Source organism: Hyposmocoma kahamanoa, unplaced genomic scaffold (assembly GCF_003589595.1).
Source record: "Hyposmocoma kahamanoa isolate Upper Pololo Valley unplaced genomic scaffold, ASM358959v1 117, whole genome shotgun sequence".
NCBI classification, from domain to species: domain Eukaryota; kingdom Metazoa; phylum Arthropoda; class Insecta; order Lepidoptera; family Cosmopterigidae; genus Hyposmocoma; species Hyposmocoma kahamanoa.
In genome coordinates, this window is record NW_020653397.1 from 658,993 (window position 1) to 681,596 (window position 22,604).

Consider the following 22,604-nt stretch of genomic DNA (forward strand, 5'->3'; position numbering starts at 1 on the left):
GGTCCACACTTCGCAATCGCAAACAGACGCTGGACGCTAGACCAAGCACTGTGAAAGATACGGGCGGACCGAGCCAATATCTAACCGCGCCCGCCTCGAGACAGGTGCCCGCGCGCACGGCCACTATTCACAGTGTTGCGTACACGCAACGAACGTCTACGTACATTTCATTACGTACATTTCCACCACACTCGCGCGCCGCCACTCTGAATAAGGCCAATCGCGCATCATTGCTGTATCACGCGCGATAGAGTGTCTGTGTAAAGCCCGCTATTCAGTTGGATATTTTAGCACAAATTCTTGGCCATCTAATGATTTCTAAAATATATTAAAGCAATTGTGACCTCGCTAGGATGGCATATAAAAAACGCGTGGCATTCCATACACATGGTGCTATGACTTAATGACAGACCGATTGGTCGCGTGGTGATTTAGAGCTGCATCACGATACAAGGTCATGCAGCTCCTTCAATCTCATCCGAGCGAGGCCCAACTGACTTCTACGCGTGGTGATCCTTAGAAATGTAGAAAAGGGTACAGCATATGCTGCAGCTGCTTCTATAATTAAATCAGGATCGTAATGGACACTACTGAAGCGAACCAGTGAAGAAAGTTTATTCTTTAGATGTAAGATGAAAAATTTGTACTAAAATATAATTATACATTATTTATAGACAATATATTAAATACATACAAAACCATATTGTCATGAAGCAGTCAGACGTTGACTAGCTTTTCAAAAATAAGTTAGGATTCAAATTTAGATTCAGGAAACGGTAAGGACTTTTTATTTAATTTGGCACAGGGAGATAATTCAGTGAAAAATAGAAAGAAAACACAAAGAAGAATTCCTCGATCTGACAGTATGCCAAACTAGGGCCACCGCTCTTACCTACTGAGCCATAGATCAAGTCAGTTGACCTTACGAATTTCTCTTGTATTGATTTTTTTTCTGCTTTTATCGGCGCACACTGGGGCCCGTCTATTTAAGGCAAAGCTCAAAATGTGGGTATTTTAAAATGCACTATTACAAATAATGAGTCGTATATCAGATAGCGATAAACTTATGAAATAATAATAATGTTTAGGGGACTCAACATGTCTCTCTTAGTCACTCACATTGTGCACTTAAATCGATTTTATTATCAAACGTAAGAAATAAATGTTCAAAGATTTCACATAAACTCACGTTGTAAATGTAAAAATGGAATAATGATTATTTAGCGTAAAGAGCAGACTTTAAGCTGCTGCACGTCAGAACTGACAGTACTTAGCAACTCAGTACTAGTGTACTCAGTGCTAAATACCCATATTTAGAAATTTGGGCGGGCCCCAGTGTGCGGCGTAAGCGACAGCTGTGAGAGACTTATGAAGCTTCTCACTCTTAGTCAACTTAATACAAGTAATTTGTTTTTTTAATAACTTATTTGTGTTGCAAAAAGACGATTTTACAATTACTTATTCACATTTATATATTGATAATTATGAACATGGAAAAACATATAAAGGCACAACGAATCATCGATTCAACAAATGTTTTGTATTTATTCATCGATTAAGGTCATCGAATATATAACCAGAAATAGAGACGAAATAAGGGCCATATATTCCTGGCAACACATTAGCGATACAGCTCTTATAACTATCAACTTTCGTTTGCACTGAAATATAGACAGGCCAATTACTGACCTGTGTGTACGTCTCCGTATATTCCAAAAAATATTCTGTATTTATTATAATAAAGATAATATCTTTAACAAAGCCGTGCTGTTCTATTCGGTGGTGGGGCAAAAACAGCAAAACATCTAATTACAAAACAAACGGAATCACATTTCATCGGTAATTAAATATTAAATATATAATTTTGCAATTTTCGTCTATTATAGCAAAGCTCAAGTTAACTGGTCGATTTGAAGTGAAACAATTGACGACACCCGTCAATTGTTTCGAACTCGGGCTGGCCGATCGGAGCGCAGTTGTCACAGTAATGATACGGCAGAATAGTTTTCCAACAAACTAAATGACGTTTCGTCTCTATTTCTGGTTATATACTCGATGATTAAGGTATAAACGATGGGTGTAATTTCTAACCGAATCTCACTATGCCGAACAATAACACCCGGCACCCAATGAGGAGACGGCACGACATCTGCCTGCCGTTTTCAGATGAATAATAGTATACCTTAATGTTACGTCATTGTACTTGAATTTTCAATGACAATGGTTGTACAGGTCTACCGCTTTACTGAGACTGTTTCTGAGTGTATGGTGTGTGACGTGAGAAATCAGTCAGGCTCCCATTTTGCTGGCGTCAAAACATGTTTTTTGTGGAGGCTTTGAGTGAAACGCACGTGAGATTGGCAACATAAGACGAGTCGTCCAATTAGGAGCCAGATGACAAGTCGTTTATAATGTTTACAAATATTTTAAGACAAAAAAATTAGATCCGGCAACAGCGGAACATCACGATGGCATAAATATACATAAGTCGTTGCCAATGTCACTCGACTGTATCCCACCCTACCATTCAGATTTAAATCTAAAATTGTATGGAAATATATTAAATGTGAACTAGCACGAAACGAAGAAAAAACGAGCTCTCGAACATTTATTCACTGACTATTCAGTAGAGAAATGGCAAAATTGCCATGATCTTGTCAAGAAAATTTAAGACGGGAACAACAGTAATGATGTGATTACCGACGAGATTATGAACACATTCATGATAAATATACGAGATGAAGAATCTGGTGATGACTATTCAAATCATTCAAGTTACGATTCAAACGATATGGATACTGAATAGTGTGTAGAAGTGATTAAGATAATCATTTATTTTTAAATGGCTTGTGTTTTTATTTTATTTATCTTTTTTTTTGTTATCGTTTCCTATACCTAACAACAATTTACTTGCAGGCAGGTTTTTCAATCAACTTGCTATTGAATGTCGTCAGAAAAATCTTGCTGAAATTATCTCGTGTGCAACGCGACGTAACTGTTACGTAAACTGTCACTCCCCCTCATCGCGCAGCTACCTGAGGGACCGACTCAGTTACGCGGTAGGCCTGTAGCTACGAAAACAGCTACGTTAAGCTTAGGGATACCGAGCGGGCAGCCTTTGGTATGCCTCGACAGCCCTCAGAATTCTTCGGCAGGTTTTTTTTTAACGTTACGACTGATCTTAACAGAGTAAAGTAAAAAATTTGGCATGCCGCAACATCCCTTCCCCTACCGTCCCGCCAATGGGCGCCGGGCCTAAAGAAGCAGCCAGGTACATCGGTGCCTTCATAAGACCTGTTCTTTGTTTCTTATTAATAAAATATTTACCTTATCAAGATGAACGGTGTTAAAAAACGAGTTGCAAATTACCATACAGTCAAAGAATTACTCAAAATCTCGGAAAAATTTTGATAAACACTAAAATTATCTATATTTTAATCTAATAATTAAACATTTATTTCGATAATAGTGGAAGAAGTTTAGGCACTTTTGGTATTTATTTACATGGACCTTTATTTACAAGTATGTTGACAAAATTATTTTAAACAAAAGATTGCTGTCACAACCGCAATACCAAACTACGAATCCTAGGCAAGAAAAGTGTTTTTGTAATTAGTTACAATTACATAATTTGTAGTTCGGGACCGAATAAACCATGAAGATAAACAACTTTATCAAAAAAGATTTACATTTAGTAAAAACATTATTGCGTCTCCATACAAATATTAAGTAGCTTCCACAGTGATAAAATTATTTTAATTTTTATTTAAATGTTTAAAAATGTAAATTAAATACAAATAATGAAAAAGAACTTAATTGGATCTTTACTTTGTTAATTTAGTACTCGTGGGAAAGACTAGATGGCGCCACTTGCACTGACTGAAACGCGCTAGTGAAATGTTCACGATTTTTTTTTATGTTAGTGACGAATAGGGTCACCTTTACATAATGATTTTTGGACACTTTTTCCCGTAACAAAGGCTAAAGTTAATGTTAACGCTTATGAAATTCAACGGCCACTATTATCCTCGTTGAAAATAATAGAATATAATCCACTTCACATAGGATGGGTACTGCGACTTTTCAAATTTTTACGTTGCATGCGTACTATTTTTAATTAAGCTCTCAACTAGCTTACAAAAAGAGATAGTATTGTTATAATATACCAAAAACAAACAATATATATTAAATAGACAGAAACAGAGATGATAAAGATAAAAATAAATTACCCTAACTCCTCGATGTATAAAACGGAATTCTTTGCCTAGAGATTGACATCATAGAATCGATAAATCTAATCAGCTACTGTGTATCTCGCTTCAATACGAGAGCATACACCTTGTATGCGGGTCGATTTGTTTTGTTTTGAGTTTTTTTATGCATTGTTGTTGACTATTTCCGGTTATTGTAGATTTTCTTCGTTTGTTATGTAGTTTTTTAGTAACTTAATAACATAATAACCGAATCCTTCTATTTTGCATATTATTTGTTCTTAAATTATTGTCCCTAAATCGATTCCCTCTTCGTTACAAATTGTCTCGATTGAAGGTATTTAAATCGATCTTTTTTCATTTGTATTTTATGTCAATATATTCCTAGAAACTTCAAATCTCAAAAGACATTGTACCCATGCTATGTGAAATGAACTATAAATAAATAATATTCCGCGCACAGATGCCACCACTTGGCAACAGTGCGTCAGGTTGAGGCTATGGACTACCCCTTGCAACGATCCCCACATGCCCATTTTGCTTCCTGCACGCGTACCAAACTTCACAGAAGCCCGTTTATTCCTTGTACTATTGATATGGTTAAGGCATGAAGTTGACCACATTTCCCTCCACGTTCGCTCTGAAGTTCGTGATATTATTCCACAAACATCCATCTTTTCCATATGACCAAACCATCGTATTATTTTCTATCCTAGTCATTGTATTATCTTTCACACCATATACCTTAATAACAAAAACTACAAAAACTTTAATAAAAATTATTGCTTTTTAAATTATTGTATGTTAGTGAGAATTCTTGACATAGCCATTCTACATGTCGAAATTGCTAGAATTCATTATCACAGCGTTCCAGACCAGCCTGGATAATAACAAAGAAACTTTCCGTCAAAAGTTGTTTATATTCATTAAGTCACCAAGCATTCGTTTATGAAGAACATCAAACTAGAAATAAGTTAAAAATGTTTTTTAACCGACTTCATTGGAACTTGCTTGCGTCGAGGGCGGCTTGATAAATACGTCTCTTTAAAGTTAAATAAAATCTTTTTAATTTATTTTTATTTCTTAATTTAGAACTCCTCACTAAGCAAATGACGGTTATTGAAAAAATTAGAGCGAATATAAAAAATTAGGTGAAGTTGATATATTTTTTGAAGATGGAGAAAACTGAATTTCGAGTATTCCGTTTCTCATCGTCAATCAGAACATCAAAACTTGTCCAATAATGTCCATTTGACTTTTTTTTTTACCAGATTTTTTACCGATTTGCATCAAATGAGGAAGTGATAGCTGAATTATTTTTTAGTTTGACAAAAAAATATTTTGGTTGAAGGATATCTCTGGTTAAGGTGTATAGAGTTGAAAGGAAATTATGTAGAAAAATAAACAAAAAAAAAAATTTTTTTTCAGTCACAGACTTGTCAAACCGTCCTCGTATTTAGTTAATTTATTTTAATATTCTTATCGATCTTTTGAGATAAAACCAATACGCAATAAAAAAAACATCGATCCGATACTTATCTTGAAAAGAACCTGAATAAAACAACACAATAAACTCTGAACTATCAACAAATACAAGTATTTCGAACAAACATTGCTCCCCATGTTGACCAAATTATTATTTAAAACAATTTCCGAGTAACTTCCATTTTATACAAACGGTTGGCACATTTTAGTATTTTTTTTTCGATTTTTTATACGTGATTTATTTTAGAGATATGTTTGTTGCATTTTACGAAATATTTACAATTTAATATAGGAGCAGAGTTACATGCTACATCGTGGTGGTTTAAAGTGAGGAGCCCCTGTTTTTGATACTAGCTTTACAGATAAAATTATTTAAATTCTTTACTTGTTACGAAAATTGCACACATTAAAATGTCAATATGCGAATCGATTATATGCTGTTACAAGGCGCCTAAGACATTATCTAGATGTGGGAGGATTATAGGTTTTAAAATATAGCAACATACTGAGGCTCCAACTATAATCAACTTTTACCTATTGAGCAAGACGATGCGTTTTTCTGTGCAAATGCAACAAGTGATTAGTTTTAAATTATAATAAATATCTTTCAAGTATTCAAAATAACTCTTCTACTTTGGTGCAACGCTCAAATATGGGTCTGAAAAATATATTACGTTTTCTTATGTATATTTATTATTATACACGATACTTTTAGTTTGAAAGTTAAGCTATTTTAATAAAGATTAAGATTATTTAATGTTTCTTCTCTATATTGCTTCGTTAACCCAACAGGGTAACCCTTTTCGTTATGTATACCATCTACATTTACTTGGGTATATTAAGGCTGTCCAGCAGTAACCAATTTGTTTTACCTCCAATATCTGTCACTGAAGTCAAGATCATTTTGCGATATTTAAATGTTGGTATTAGTTTACTTTTAAACTCCATAACATGGTAAAGGTTCAAATCTTTGATTGAATGTTATAAAAATCTACCTCTGTGTCATCCATGTTGGATTATCCAAGCAAATAATTCTACTACACTAACGCTACGGTAAATTTGTCTAGCTGTACAATGTCATCTTACCTCCACCCACATAAACAATGATATATTTAAAACTTGATCGCATATTTTCAGCAATTCACGCGAGGACTCCATCCACACGCATATACTTTGTACTAAGTTCATTCGCGTTTAAATAAAAAATTTGGACCGATTATTCGTATGACTTTAACGTCATGTGAAATGTGGTAAATAATTCATGCTATCAGATCACTTGAGTTCCATATCACATAATAATTGAAGGTACACAATCTTACAACTTTAATATGATCTGATACGCAGTAAATAATTAAAAGTACTCAAATCTTGACTTTAAAATCACAAGATACGCAGAAAAGTACCCGATTGTGTGACCTTAGAGTGGTGGTCACAAATGCAGCGATGCAATCGCCAATAAATCCCAAGTGTAGTGATGCAATCGCGCATTTGTATCGATGTAGTTGCGCACTTGCATCGCTGCTTACAAACGCGCGTGTGTGAAAAGGTTCACGTAATCGCGTTTGCGAATCGCCACCGCATCGCGTTTACATCGCTGCCAAAAGTAACCGCTCCGTGTGTAACCGCTCTTAATATCACTTGATACGTAGTAAATAATTCAAAGTACCCTATTACACGAGTTTAATATTATGTGATACGCAGTAAACAATTAACAAGTACTTGATTTTGACTTCGATACGATACGCAGTAAATAATCATAAGTATCCAAATCACACGACTTTAATGTCAAATTTCTTTAGTCATAGCGACATGACAATTATATCAAATAATATAAACATAAATGGTCTGTAGCACAAAATATATGGGCGCAGCATATTTTGCCAAATCACGTCCTATAATATGCTGCCTGAAGTGTTTCCATTTTTCATTTACGGAGTTTTAAAAACAGTGCATCTGCTAATTAGCAAAAGTTGTTGAGCAAAATTTTAAGACAAAACACCATTAAAAATAAGTTTTGTGATAAATATAACTTTGGCAATCCAAACAAAAATGAAAACACCTTCATATGCAAATTGACGGAGCAGCTAAAGTTTAGGGAAAATAGCCTATTTCCCATTATCTTTATAGGTATCATTATTGTTAAAATTCCCCTAAAATTTTTATGAACACTCAGTAAAAATGTCAATTGACATATCACCTGTCGTTAATGTCAATTGACAGCCGCACTCAGCCGTGACCACACAAATAAACAGACAAACACACGCACAACTCTTTACTACATTGAAAAATATTCTTTACATATTGTTGCCGGAATTTTTGGACCGGGATTTTTACTACTATAAGATATGTGTTCTATTTTTATCATCGCACATGACGTACGGTACCCTTTTCACTGTCGTTATAACTGTCAAGGATAGAAGGTTCTCTTCTTTGAATAACATTCATGTAGTTGCAGTAAATTTGATATAAACCAATAAAGATTGAATGTAAACCCACGCTCAACAGCGGGACGTATACCGGAAGATATATTAGGTTTAAGTTAGTTCGAACGTTACTTAAATGTTTACTTTGAACGTATGAATTTTGAACACAAGTGTAGAACATTTTGATTCGCAAACGTTTGCAGAATTTCGGCGACAAAATCGACCGTCGGTCACACCGTAAATCGTCGTCGTTCCGCGCGCGGCCTCGAACACGTTCGTCGTGATCCCGAGCGCAGCGGTCGGGTTGAACAACGCGAGGACGAAATCGAAAACGACGCCGACTTACCGCTCGTTTGAAAGCGAGAAGAGTGTGGCAAGGCCGGGCCGAGGGGGGCTGCGGGGGCTGCGCGGGCTGCGGGGCGAGGCGGGGGTGCGCGGATCACAAGGCCTTGTGCTTGCCGTTGGAGCTGGGCGGGCCCAGCGCGCGCTCGGCCGCCGCCGCCGCCGCGTGCTCCATGCCCTTCTCCAGGCACATCTGGTACATGGGCTTCATCACCTGCAACGCGGGGCCGAGTCAATCCCGGGGCACGAGGCTGTGCGTGGCGTATGGTGCCTCTTTGTGTAATGGGTTGTGCGTAATGCGTTGTGTATAACAACAACTTTATAAAGTTTTTTACGTTCCACCAAGTCGTACAAACTCTGGCCAGAAAGAGATCGTTTCACGTCTTACGACAACGTACGACAAGTCTTTCAATACAATGACATTTTCGCGAATACTAAGCATTCGTACTGTGCAATAAAAAATATGTAGTTTTCTACTATTTGATACTTATCATCATTTTAATTTTTAATTTGGATTGTACTTTGCTGCAATTTTACAAATATTATGAAAAATATTTTTTCTTTTTTTTTAATTTTTAATTTTTATTATTATTATCACTTTTTGAATTTACATTAGCATTCAATGAACCCTAAACTCACTATGTCACGTCGTACTAGACTATCCATGAATTTTGAAGATATTTTGATGGGCATTCACTTACTTGGTGTGTGGCCAGTTTCGTTTCTAACAAAAACTTTACTTTTGTATGGTAAAAGATTTTTTGCGATTTCTGCCATTTCGAGTACTCTTATCTCAGTTGGTCCCATAGAGTCTATTGATCCTTACCAGAGACCGGATCGAATGGTACAAAAAAAAAGTTTTGTAAAAATTGCCTTTTATCTTGCTGACTGTACCATTTTTTCAAAATCTGTGAATGCCAATCAAAATATCTTCAAAATTCATGGATAGTCTTCTAGAACCATTTTCCTGTAACTACAACGATTAAGGTAGCTGGCCTTGCTGCCCCGTCTCAAATTTACACCCTGCATAGTGCATTGTCTACAATTATTCTTGCGTAGTGTATTATGCGTAGCGCGTTGCGTACGGTGCATGGTGTATGATACATGCAACTCACATTGTCCCAAAGCACGTTAGCGGTGTCGTCGACGGCGACGCCCAGCTCGCGCATTTCGCCGCTGTACCTGCAACACCACGCCGTTTTAATGTACAGTTCAAGCCAGGTTGTTAGAAGCTGGTCAGTGCTGTTCTATTGAACAAAAGCCGGTTGTTACTACGAAACTATGTCTCAAATAAGACAATGGTGTTAATTCAAAACGCAAACTAGAAACAAGCATCGACTTTCGTCATTAGTAAAAACAGAACAATTGATTTAATTTCATACCGTTTTTTCCAAGACGGAAAAAAATGGCAGTTTAATGGGCAAATAGCTTACTGCTTATAAGCAGTTATTGATTGTAGTCGATAATAAAGTAGATTACATAGAATAAGAATAAAATCGTCTCTGTACTGTCACGAATTGTTATCGGTACCAGTATGTCAACTATCAAACTAAGAAGGAAAGAAAGCGGCAATGCAATGATTAATCATTCGCGCGTTTCTACAAAATTTAATCTCCTTCGACAATCTATCGATAAAACTCTGGACGACAACTACATCACTGTTTAAAATTTTCCTCTGCCGTCTAGGCTCCGCTTTGCGAGAACGGGCACGTCTTTTCGTAAATGGTTAGCGGGTGAATAGAATTAGCGAGTGTATCGTTAACCTGATGTACGCCCAGAGCACCAGCGTCAAGAGAGCGAGACCCATGGCCAGGTTGCAGAGATTGGCCAGCGGGTACAGCCCCACCAGCCCGAACACGCCGCTCAGCACGTAGAAGAACAGCGCGATGGCGAAGAACACGGACGGCGTGCGCGCCGCCTTGAAGATGTTCTTGCTCTCGTTGTGCGCGCGGAACTGCTGGAACTGCTCTTCCAGGTCCTGGCGAAGTTACGTAACACTCGCTGTTCAAATATTTCAAGGCTTTTATTTTTATAATCGACCTACAAATATACTGGGACACGTTCCATTAAACAGTTTTGCTTTAATTGCGAGACCTGTAGATCAACCGAACATCCGTAGATGCTATAAATTGTATACTAAAATCAATCCCCACACGAAACAGGCAAAAAGACTGTTACTATTTGTTGAATCGGTTCTTCAGCAGCACCGCCCAGACATGTAAGTTATAGTTTAGGATACGATGGAACTGGCATATACATTGAACAAAAGTTCTTAAACAAAAAAATGGAAATCTCTTAATCGTAATATATTATTTGTATTTTAGTAAGTAGTAAGCTAATTTAAGTACCGAGCTTGTTAGCTCATCACTAGGTGGTTAAACCATTAAGTTTTTACCTAGCGTTAATGTAATAAAATAGTTAACGTTTTTGAAATTGAATAAAAAAAAAAATACAATAAAGCAAAGTCACAAATGGTCACAAAAGATTAGAGCCTTTATCATATACTTATGGAACACAATGATGACAGGTAGATTTATTGGACATGACACTATTTTTTCGAATCTAGATCACGTTTTTGCTTTTTTTTTTTCAAATAAACCAACGTTACGGGCTCTTTATTATATATTGCAAAAATATATTACACACAGTATGACTCAATGTGGCTATTATTATGATAAAATAGTTTGAAGGTACGTTTTTAATTGTTGTGTGAATGCTGGAATTAATTTAAGCAGTTTACCTGCGTGAGCTGTTCGCAGTACGACTGACTGAATTCCTCGCCCCCCATTTTGCGCTTGCTGTGGAAGGCGTGTAGAGCCTTGTCTCTGAAATCACGATTCATTATATGTTATTTTCATTGCTATAAGGAATTTTGAAAAACTTATGACTGTACAGAAAATGGCCCAATAATACTTCAGTTTGTCCGTAAGTGCACCAATGAACTTTTCTATACAAGTCTGTTGACTAAAATAATTTAGTGTTTATTGTTTTACAACTTCGGTAGCTTAGCGGTTAGAACAGAGAGAATTAGATGGGAAGTTTTGAGTTTACTTCTCACTAGAACCTATTTCGTAAACATATTTTAATAATTTGCACGCGCACGACCACTCAGATGAGATAAGGGCTCTCGTTACTCAACGCGTACCGGTCATTCTAAGACAGAAAGCCTAAAAATGTTCCTTATCACTCCCTCCACGAAAATAGTATGTGTGAATACCATGGACCGAAGTCGAGTAGACTGCTAATCTATCTGTAGTATGGACTACGGATCGTAACTCTGAAAATAATCAAAGTCCATGTCTTATATATAGATTGCGCTGATCTATATAGCCTGGAAGTAGTTTATGTTATGTAAATGGCAGTGGATATCAATTAATTCTTCTTTAATATAAAATATAAAAAGTCAATTTTTTCCCCTTGTAATATTCTTCAAATATTGATAATGAGCTAAAATTATTTTCTAAACATTGTCAATTGATGGCATTGTATGTTACAAACTAATTTATAAATTAACGCTTCTTAATATGGTTAGATGGCGCTAATCCTAAGAGCCGGGACTATCCATAAAAATTAGTGCAATAAGCGCCATCTAGTTGATTTGTTTATCATCACTAGAAATTAGAGTAGCTTTGATAAATTGCAGTTTGTCAATATAAAACAAATTAGATACAAAAATTGCTATTTGGTAACCGTCGCGACATCTGGTATAGCAACAGGTACTAAATACTACGCAGTCTTGTTTCGCCATGTGTCATGGTATAAGAATAAGAATACATTTATTGCATAACTATCATTGACTTACAATTATATGGACGTCAGGTCCGCGCTAAAAAGTGTCCGAACTTATAGGGTGTTAAAATCGTATGCAGAGCGTCATTCACGCTCTAGTCTTCGTTTGTTCGACTGACAGCGAAGCAAGCAAAATTAGACAGTACTGCGATGACATTATAATTTAAATTCAACGTTTTAGCTCTTTCATATTCCTTGAAATGTCACTACGTTTAAATGGGTTGACTTGGGACATTTTTTTCGTGGTTTTTGTATTAGACCCGTCGTCCATTTATTTGTAAGTCAATGATAACTATAGTTAATTTACATAAGATCTTAAAATATTACATTGGTTTGTACTTTATAGTCTACCAGTTAAGGTGTACAATATTATATAAATGTCACAGATTAAAATTAAATTGCATTACAATATAAAAGAAAAGGAAAAAAGACGGATTTATTAATAAACATGTCACATCGCTAGTCGCCAATTTGTGGTAATCGTCAAAAAACTTTTGTACACTATAATAAAGCTTGGTACTCAAACATTTACTAAGAGCTATTTAAATTTTACGTACTCAAATTTTGTTTTTGTAATTTACATACTCTAATTATATAGAAATAAGTTGTCCTTGTCACTAAATGTGTTTTTGTTTTTTTCTGTGCAATAAAAAAATGACGTGGTGAATTTTACTTTGATTTAATGTTTATTTAAAGTTTCTCTGACATTTCCACCGGTACTTTCTTTGCGCACATTATTACCGCAGTGGAATGGGACTGTAAGTTTCAGAAAGTAACTAACCTGATCCTGCAGTGCTCCGCGTCGAGCAGCTGCGTCTGCAGGTAGGGCTTGGCACCGCCGCACACCTCCTCCATGAGTGTCGTGTACACTTCTTTGGCCTCTGCCACCGCCGTCAGGTTGTTGGCTTCCGCCGTCGCCTGACAAGACAATTATGATCATTAGGGCGCGAGATACTGCTCTACAGGTCTCTATTATGACGATGAGATCTCTTTTCATCGTCATCCCACCTCTATCACCCTTATCTCTGGCTTCTAGCCACTTACTTTTGAAATTTTGAATCTTTCTCTAATTCTTTTCCTTCGTCATTCTTACTTTGCTTCGTTCCGACGTGACTGCCATGAAACTTCTCGAAGAAAAAGGACGTGTACGTCGTAAACATTATTAAATAAATAAATAATAAATATTAGACAATATTAAAGACGTTATTCCGAATCCAAAGTAAGTACGTCGGTAGCACAAACACCCAGACCCCGAGATAATTATAGAAAAGCTTTTCTACATTGACCCGACCGGGGATCGAACCCGGGACCTCAGAGATGGCGACACCATGAAAACCGGTGTGCAAGCCGCTTGACCAAGGAGGTCGTTGTCGTGTATTATTAAATATTAATTGTTTATAAAGCACCAATATTTGCGAATGCAGGCCCTTGTTAATTTACCCCAATTCACCTAGTTACGTTTGATCTGTAGTATTTTTATATTATATTGTTTGTTGTTACAGCAATTTCCTTAATTTATTCTACCTTCTTACAATAAATAAAAAAATATTCATGTGGACCGAGTGTTACTCTCATAATAATAACGCAAGACTCTCGTGAAGGAGGATTTTCCAAGTGGTATACAAAATTGTATACCACTTGGAAAATCCCAAGGAAACCTGGTTTTCGAAGAGGATTAATGACTTTTCGACATATATTTAGGACTCCGAACTATATGTACCAACTCTGAATAGTTGTTAGTCTAAGCTACATTAATGATAAGGTCTACATCCAACTACAAAGTACATAATCAAATTGTTAACAATAGGAAACAATTTAGGTCCAAAAAGTATACCCTGGGGAACTCCCACGAGACTGCACAAGGCATTGATAGTCCGTGTATTAGGTAATAACGTATCTGCTATTACAATAGATGTGCGTGAAAAGAATGAAAGAACCAATACATACCACGAGCATACTTTTGGGTTCAGGCAAGTCATTGCCCTTGTAAATGTTCATGTAAGACTTGAAATATTGCACGAGGTCCTTGGCCTTCACCTTCTGTCCGTTGATGAGCTTCGGCACGAGGTTGTGTGGGGATAGAACCATCGGGACCAGTTGCTGAAGGGACCTCTTGAATTCCGACTCAATGTCTGGTGGAAATAGAGGTATATTAACTTATTTTGATTTGTTTTGGTAAACGATCATTAGATTGAAAGTGGTTCATACCAACGCTAACCTCTGCCAAAGCGTTTGCAATATTTAGGACCCTGATAATGTAACGTAACAGACAACCACAACATTTCCTGGTCTCAAGCAAGGGAATTCACCTTGGAGCACTTCCCCGAACCCCAGATCAGAACCAATTCAAAAAAGTTAGTTTCCCAAATTAATCCTACCGGGCGTCGAACCCGGGACTTCCGCATCTAGCGCCCACATTGTAACCCATTAGGCCACTAAAGTCGCCAAATTGCATATTTGGATATAGGTGTTAGTTACCACTATAGTAAAGCAAGAATCGCCCGTTAGGCAGGAACTTTTGTGATGCTTTGAATGGTATGCAAATTATTGGCATATGGGTCACATTCAAAGGGGTTTCCTATAAAGTATCAAAAATGTTGTAGACGTGTGATCAATCTGTATGTTGCTGTCATCGAAACTCCCTGATCTTATTATAAACATATCAAAATATCCCTCAAAAGATTTCTATAAAGATTCAAGTATGTTGTGCTTGGTCCGCTGCGAAGTGTACGTAAATAATACGAAAGAGATTATTAGAGAATACCTGAGAGTCGTCCATCGAAATTGGGATTGGTGGCGACCTTGAGTCCGGGATGCGGCATGAGGAAACATGCGATCTCAGAGAAGCATGACGTTATGTGTTTACGCAGAGACTGCAGCTCGGGGTGTTGTTTGTCTGACACCTGCAATTGGGTAAGACACTCTTGAATAGAGTTCAAAAATAGGAATGGATTTCTGGGAAGGTGTAAATTTGATGAGGACAGAAACTTAATTAAAATTTCATAAGCTCCTGGTTACAAATATCACTCCACGTTAACCTTGTTTTAGAAAGCAACTTAAAGATGAATCAATGAATTGCTGCGAGATTCTGTATATTGAAACTGCAATTTCAATGTTACCTATATACTCATCTGTTTTACATATCTCCATAATGGATGACCTTGACGCCGAGTCAGCTGAAAGTTTCCTCGAATTGAGATTCAGCTATAACCAAGATGATCATAGTAAAGTGTCTCTAAGGTACCTTGAGCCTTCTCTGTAGTATTTTCTGGCCGCCATCAGCTCCATACTGCGCCTCGTACGGGAAGCTCCAGTCCCTGACGAGGAACTGCAACCTCTGGAATGGAGTCCTCCCGCTGTCCTCCAGTGCCAGACGCCCGTATTCTGTGAATAACTGGAAACGGGACGGGTATTTCAGTTATAAGAATTATAATATGTGCCAGACAACCACATCTACTGCCTGGTCTCAAACTAGGCAATTCTTGTATATACTATGAGTATCAAAGCACCGGAATTTACTTTGGGGGAACGGTGCGAACATCACAGCATAAAACGTCTATGGCTCGGTGCCAGAAAAGTTGACGCAAGTTGGCATATTGAAGCTGCTTAGGCACCTCAAATGAGATGTAGCATACCTGCAAGTGTTGTAAGTCGTCCTCCTGTATGTTCTGGCTGAGGTTGTACAGTTGCACGGAAGATAGCATAGTCGAGAGGGCAAACACGGTGGCGCAATCGCGCACCGTCGACTCGCTGTCGAACGCGCCTTGCGTGTCCAATAGAACTATCGCCACCTGCAAATCCAGAATATTCGAAAATCCAAAATTGTAAGAGATCTACAAGTGCTACCTCTCTCAAGGTTTTGGCAAGTCTAATCAAGATGGTTCGGATGGACGGGTCCCACATCAAGAACTATTCAAAAAATCATTCGTAAAAATATTTCAAAAAATGCATTTGGAAACGCGATGGGCTGCGTCCACGTCAGCTATAGCACTATCTATGAGACAATACTCAGGACTGCTCAGCTCCATGCGGGAACGACATACTGCTGCACAAACAAGTTTCGTATATGCGGAAGTCTAACATTTCTTCAATCTTAGACTAAATTTAAAGTTTAGTACAATACTAGGCCAAGTATGTACCTTCTCTCCATTTGGGAGCGTAGCCTTGAAAATATCGGACCACATGAGGATGCCGGTAGTATCGCGTTCAGAGCCGCCGCGCCAGCTGAAGCCGTGGAGCGGCTCGTCCTCGGCACCCAGCCAGTCGCCTCCGCCGCCGGCGCCATACTGCAGCAATAAACATTGAGGATCAAAAATGTGCCTTTAACTTAAACAACCGTCTATAGTTGTTTATAGACAATAAGTAAATGAAATTCCAGTAATGTCCCCCGAAGGAACATTCTTGAAAAATTACAGCAACTTTGCAGCAGTTGTGGACCTAAAGTCAACTTAACTTTTGAAATCAATGATTGACATTTTCCAATGATGCTTGTAAGTCTATTAGATAATTCCCGTTTGTATTGGTTGTTCAAATTGTTGACTGATATTACCGAATGCTTCTTTGACGCCACTATTCTGTATTACTGCTTTGTTTTAAACAAAACTTTGTGTGTCTTAAAGTGCTCACCTTGTGGTAGAGGTATCTGAGAAAGAAGTCGAGCAGGAAGGACTTGCCCTTGCGGAAGGCGCCGGCGACCGAGATGACTACGACAGGCCGGTCGCGGATGTCTTCGCGGAGCAGCAGCTCGCTTAAGGCATCCTCATCGAGGGTGAAAGTGTGCTCCGGCCCTGGCGTCACCACTTGTACCCCCCGAGGACCTGATTTTGATGCCGGCTTATCTGACACTTTTTCTGTTACTGTAAAAAGAATATTGTTTGTTACGAAATCATACTTGTTTCATAATTTCAGTTTTTTTTTTATAAATTTCAGTTTCGTTTCCGTAAGTAACGGCTTGTATTTGAATTCTAGAATAACAAAACGGACAAAGAACTCGAAACAAATAATTAACAAACTTAACTAATTAACAGTTAACAAAGATGAAACAACTAAAGAACCTTCTATTTTATTAATTAAAATGGACAAGTAAATGTCTTGTAATTTCATAAATTATTGTTAATTTGTATATAGTACGTTTTCTTGTTAGATTTTGAATAATGGACCATGGATGACATGAATTACGCCACTTTATTATACTTAAATTAATTAGGGGAATAGCATGAAATCAAGATCAAGATGAAATCAAGATGCACCCAACACGGATTGTGTATAAGAGAAATAAATGAGATTGCACAGGTGAATTAATTGAATTGCTTTCACAATATTTGCAATTGCGATCGATGTTACCGACAGCATTGATGAATGCGAAACTAATTCAAGCGCGATAGTCGTGCTACGTCCACTAACCACAATTACAGTTTAATTGTGAGTTTATGATGTTTACAAACAGACATGATAATTTCATGATTTACAATTTTCTTTTTTTTTATAAACACGAGTACGTTCTGTGTCAGAGGTTCCCAAACTTTTTGTCTTGTAGACCACGTGCCATTTGTTCTGTATTTTTTTTATAATGCCTACTAACAATTCGTGCGCCTGGCGCACGCGACACGCCTGTCCATAACAGTTGCAGTGCCACTCAGAGCTTTAAATATATATAATACCTAATCTTTATATTTCTTTTTTGTTGTATTTTTATCTTGCCGCCGGCTTTCCGAGGCGCCATCTTTCTTTTTGTCCATTTATGGCGCCACTGAAAACCAGCGTAATGAGGCATTCTTCAACGTCTCATTACACAAAGCTGAGTGGTGACCGTTTTGGTAACATATAATGTATGATTGTGTTTGTTTTGTATTATTTATTGTAAAATGTTGCCAAATAAATTATTTTTCTTTTCTTTTCTTTCTTTTCTAAATCACAACTATCTGAGGGGCATTGCCACTGCTCCCGACACCCTGAGACGTAAGTTGTCAAGTGCATGTAATGTCACCAGCACCCTTACTCTTCCAAACCGGAACGCAGTATGCTCACATTAATGCTTGGCGGCAGAAACAGGTAAAGTGTCTGTATTTCCCTGGAGGAACTCTTTCACAAGGAGTTCTACTGCTACTAAAATTGTATGTGGCCTTGCGTAGCGCAGACCACCTGCTAAACATATTATATTGAATTTTTACAAATTCGTCAACTTGAACTATGTTTTTGACAGCTGATACACTGCTATTCACATTGATAACCTTAGCCATAGAGTGACAAACTGAAAAAAAAATTTAGTAATTTAGAAGTAGCGTTCCTTGTAAGTTTGTCCGGCACCACCTGTCTATGCCGCCAAGCAGTAATGTGAACATTACTGCGTCCCGGTTTTGAAGGGTAAGGGTGCAGGTGAAATCACAGGCACACGGGACTTGTCAACTTTATACATAAGGGTGACTGGTGCAGCGGGCGAGCCCTTTCGATCTTTGCGATTTCTCCGAGCGGCAGTAGTCGTGTTGCTTACTATCAGGCCTACAACTTGTTCGTGACGTCATTTGATAACATACACAATATATTAAGTTACATGGGTACTTTCAGTGTTAGGTGATTGTTCCATTTATGGAAAGCCAAGATTTAGTTTCGATTTGCCTAAATTCACTCTCGAGGACCCTTAGAGTCGTATTCTAGAACTCTACTCAATGCTCAAGTCAGGATTGCACTGGAAACACAAGCACTGGACATACGACCCTAATGGCAAGGACTTGAGTATGATTTTCAGTGCTCACTGCAATACTCAAGTCCTGACTTGAGTATTGAGTAGAGTTCTGGAATACGACCCTTAGACTCCTCACAGACCCTCTAGGTGTTGATAAAAACAGATCACTTTGGGAATCATCGCTTTACATAATCGTCACTAGATGGGTTCCTGACGATCGCATTGCTTTGCAAAAAAAAACTTTAAATACTTTCTAACAATCAATTAATGAAATTACGAGGTTTCAATGTCGAAATACGACCTTAATTATTTTCCGTCCATGACTTTAAAACGAAACAATATTTTGCTTAAATGTATGTACATCTAATGTTTAAACTCAGAGAATCCATTACAGAAGGCTATGCCGTATTTTTAGCGACGTAATTACAGAACCTTGTGTATATAGGTGTAGATTCATTATATTACTATACTAGCTATGAAATTACTTAAGTAGAGAACTGTACTTAGCAGTTGAATGAAAATATATCTTGCGAATTAAGTTTATTAACTGTCAGGATATTTCACCACCATGATATTCAATTATTTTTTTCTGAAATTACTCCACTAGTTTGTTATAATTATTAATACAAAGATCCAGAGGGCGAATCCAGTCGGATCGAAGATTTCTTTTAAGTGTTCGATCTTTGTATTAATAATTATATCTCATGAACTTGCGTAATCTGAAACATCTGCTATAAGTAACCTATCACCACCTCATCCGTTTTTGACGAGGCCGTCACACCTATGACATTATTCTTCGTCTTAAAGCTCCACTACACGGCCAATTTATATAACAAAACAAAACGCATAATCCAATAAATCTAGTTTTTTTTATATTTATCCCGTATGTGTTCCATTATTATTTATCTGATTGCGAAAAAACTGCCGAGTAAACTAGAATTCGGGTGTCGAATAAACAACCACTGAGTATGCTTTGGAGAGAAGCAAAATACGTGTCGGGTAGATTTTTGGTGGTGGTATGTGTTTGTAGCTGCGTTTGTGTTATTTATTTTAATTATATGAGGAGAGAGGTTGGAAAAATAAGCGGCATGAAAGAATATTCAACAAATGTGCTTCTATATTGCTTCTAGTGGCAAATTAATTTACTTCCATTTTTTACTAATGTGGACTTCCGTACACTAATCTGCCTGCATCTATTAATTGGTTTCTGAACTGTTTTTAAAAGCACTCCAATAAACAGAGGCAAAAGCCAAACTGTTTTTTCTTTCAATGGCATTGCAACGCATGCACCAGGCACAGCTAATAGTATATAAACCCATTAGATAAGAATAAACAATAGGCCCAAGACTCTCCACGTATAATCGTAATGATAATATTGATATAGCTATTCCACACCTGGGCAATGACAATGCCCTCGCATAAAGTGAAAGTCTTTGGGATAATAATATACCCGCTAAACAAACGAGACAGGTCAAAACAAATTCTCACATTAGACTTTGGAAAGTTTTCTAAAAGTTGAGCGACCGTTTTTTGTTTATCCGGCATGAATATGCGAAGGTTTTGGCACTGGTCTCCGATATTATAGACGAACCCTGTAATTCGTCACTAAACATAGGAATTAACAAAGTGAACCAAAAGCAAAAATAAGATACACTGGTGACATCACACATGAAAAATATAAGCCTGTTGTACTTGCACATGGGGTCTTATGGCGACCTTAATGTTGTTTGGGGTCTCCTGTAAAATTTTGCTTAGGTTACGTTATGGGGCAGCCGTGCTACTGTTATGGACAAGCGTGTCGTCCCGTCACTGGGTATCATAAAAAAAGACAGTAAGCGTGTGAATTTTCAAGAATCTACTTATTATAGTGTACTTTGAATGGTGTAATATACCTAAATTGATTTTAACTAAATTGTTATTGCGTCACACTCATAAAATCCACGATACAAAAGAGCATAAAAACTACACTGTAATGGATGAAAATTCAGATGTTACTGAGTCTTGCCTCGGACAGTTTTTTACACATGTATAGACGGCAGTACATCAAGCTATACAGTGACGAATGTTGTACCGTTGCACTAGAGGCGATATTCGAACAAGAGTCTATAGCTGGATGTGTTGTTACCATTTATAATGTATAAAATAAATACACCGTTCATCTGAAACGAACCACAAGTCCGTAACAAATAAATAACAAGTGTCTAATTAGACGCAATCATTAGGTCAATGGACACAATAATGGAATTCAACCCAATGAACATAGGAAATATTCACAAGGTCAAGGTAGTTGAATCGCACATTCGATTATGCGTCTTGCGGCTTTGTCGGAAGTTCTCTAATTGAATTATGCATACGGTTACATTGAATGATGACGTGAAAGAATGAGTGTGAATTCGGGGATTAAAGGTAGCATTCTGATATTGGCGACCGCGTCTCATTGTTTATGTATCGAGTGCTGACCAGCAACGCAAGCGACCGCGTCGCATGACTTTCTGATAAAAATTCGTACTAAGCAGTAGGTCGCGGCCGCCAGTCACGATTCCCAACATCGGAATGTTTTATGGTACCTTAACGATACATTTTCGAGTAGCGTGTGTTAAAGGATTAATGCGAATGGAAGCCGCAAAATCTCTATCTCTGTTTAGGCTCACATATGAAAGCCCATTTTTGTAACCATACGATAATGACCTTTATGCCAATTGTGTGACGTACAAATAAGATACGAGCCAAAAAACGTCGCGTCTTTCGGAGAATTCTCGCGCAGTTTCGGGTATTCCCGCAGTTACCGTATCGTTAGCTTGCTCGTTACACTAGTGACATAAAGTCCATTATGCTATTCGTTACAAAAATTAGCTTCCCTTCGATGTAAATTGAAAGCCTTACGCTAGGGATGCATATTACAATTCGATTTTTATGAAAATCGATTCAACTGTATACGATCTAGCGATATTTAAGTAAACTGATTCAACATTAAGATGAATCGAATTTTCCAGGTCGTATTCACAATTTAAACAAAACAATCTCTTTGTGAACCCCTATTTTATATTTTAGCCCCTATTTTATATAGCAGTTTGACAACATCTAAGTACAATAAATCTATCATATTTGGCGATCTGAACGTCTTTTCTCACTGGCTAGTGTCACTATGAAAGTTGTAAACGACTGAGGCCACAAAGGCTGTCGATTTTTTTTATTGAACTTAATTTTGAAAGATTTTTATAAGATCGATTCAGAGGCATACGATCAAAAAAATCGATTCAAGGCAAACAAATTGTGCATCCCTATCTTACGCTACTAGCCGATAGGCGTGAAAAGACAGAAGAATTGTTAATAATATACATACTTTCGATCAACGTTGATGAAAACAAAGCACAGTGTGAGCATGAAATGTAGATAACACCGAAGTGAACAGTAACAATGATGAAGCAAGTGCCGAAGCATAGATTACATAAACACTCGAGCAACTTACTTATGTCTTTATGTAAATCTTTGTAATAGAGTTGCAAGTTCAGCTTCCCGACCACCTCATGCGCATAGCCTAAAACACACACCACCATATTTTAGTGACCAATGTGAAATAAATAAAAACGCATACAATAACGTGGCCGCGGTTATTTTTTTCTTTTTTTTATTATATCAAGTGACGGGATGAACAAGTCGTGCGCCTGATGG

General features: G+C 37.4%; 2 protein-coding genes across 2 annotated transcripts in view; both read right to left on the reverse strand.

Annotated features, from left to right (window-relative positions):
- Positions 1 to 8,481, reverse strand: part of LOC113239884 — a 62,313-nt gene extending 53,832 nt beyond the window's left edge. Inside the window, exon 1 of the mRNA XM_026477043.1 lies at positions 8,466 to 8,481. The gene's annotated coding sequence lies outside the window, so the exon portion shown is untranslated. The remainder of the gene's footprint in view (positions 1 to 8,465) is intronic.
- Positions 5,705 to 22,489, reverse strand: LOC113239899 (atlastin). Its single transcript, XM_026477061.1, has 12 exons — positions 22,402 to 22,489; positions 16,877 to 17,106; positions 16,390 to 16,536; positions 15,886 to 16,041; positions 15,495 to 15,644; positions 15,015 to 15,153; positions 14,198 to 14,382; positions 13,032 to 13,168; positions 11,202 to 11,286; positions 10,225 to 10,439; positions 9,577 to 9,643; positions 5,705 to 8,675 (listed from the first exon to the last, which is right to left on the reverse strand). Exons 1-12 carry the CDS (start codon positions 22,487 to 22,489, stop codon positions 8,559 to 8,561), a joined length of 1,716 nt encoding a protein of 571 aa, XP_026332846.1. The 3' UTR covers positions 5,705 to 8,558.
- Between the last annotated feature and the right edge of the window lie 115 nt (positions 22,490 to 22,604).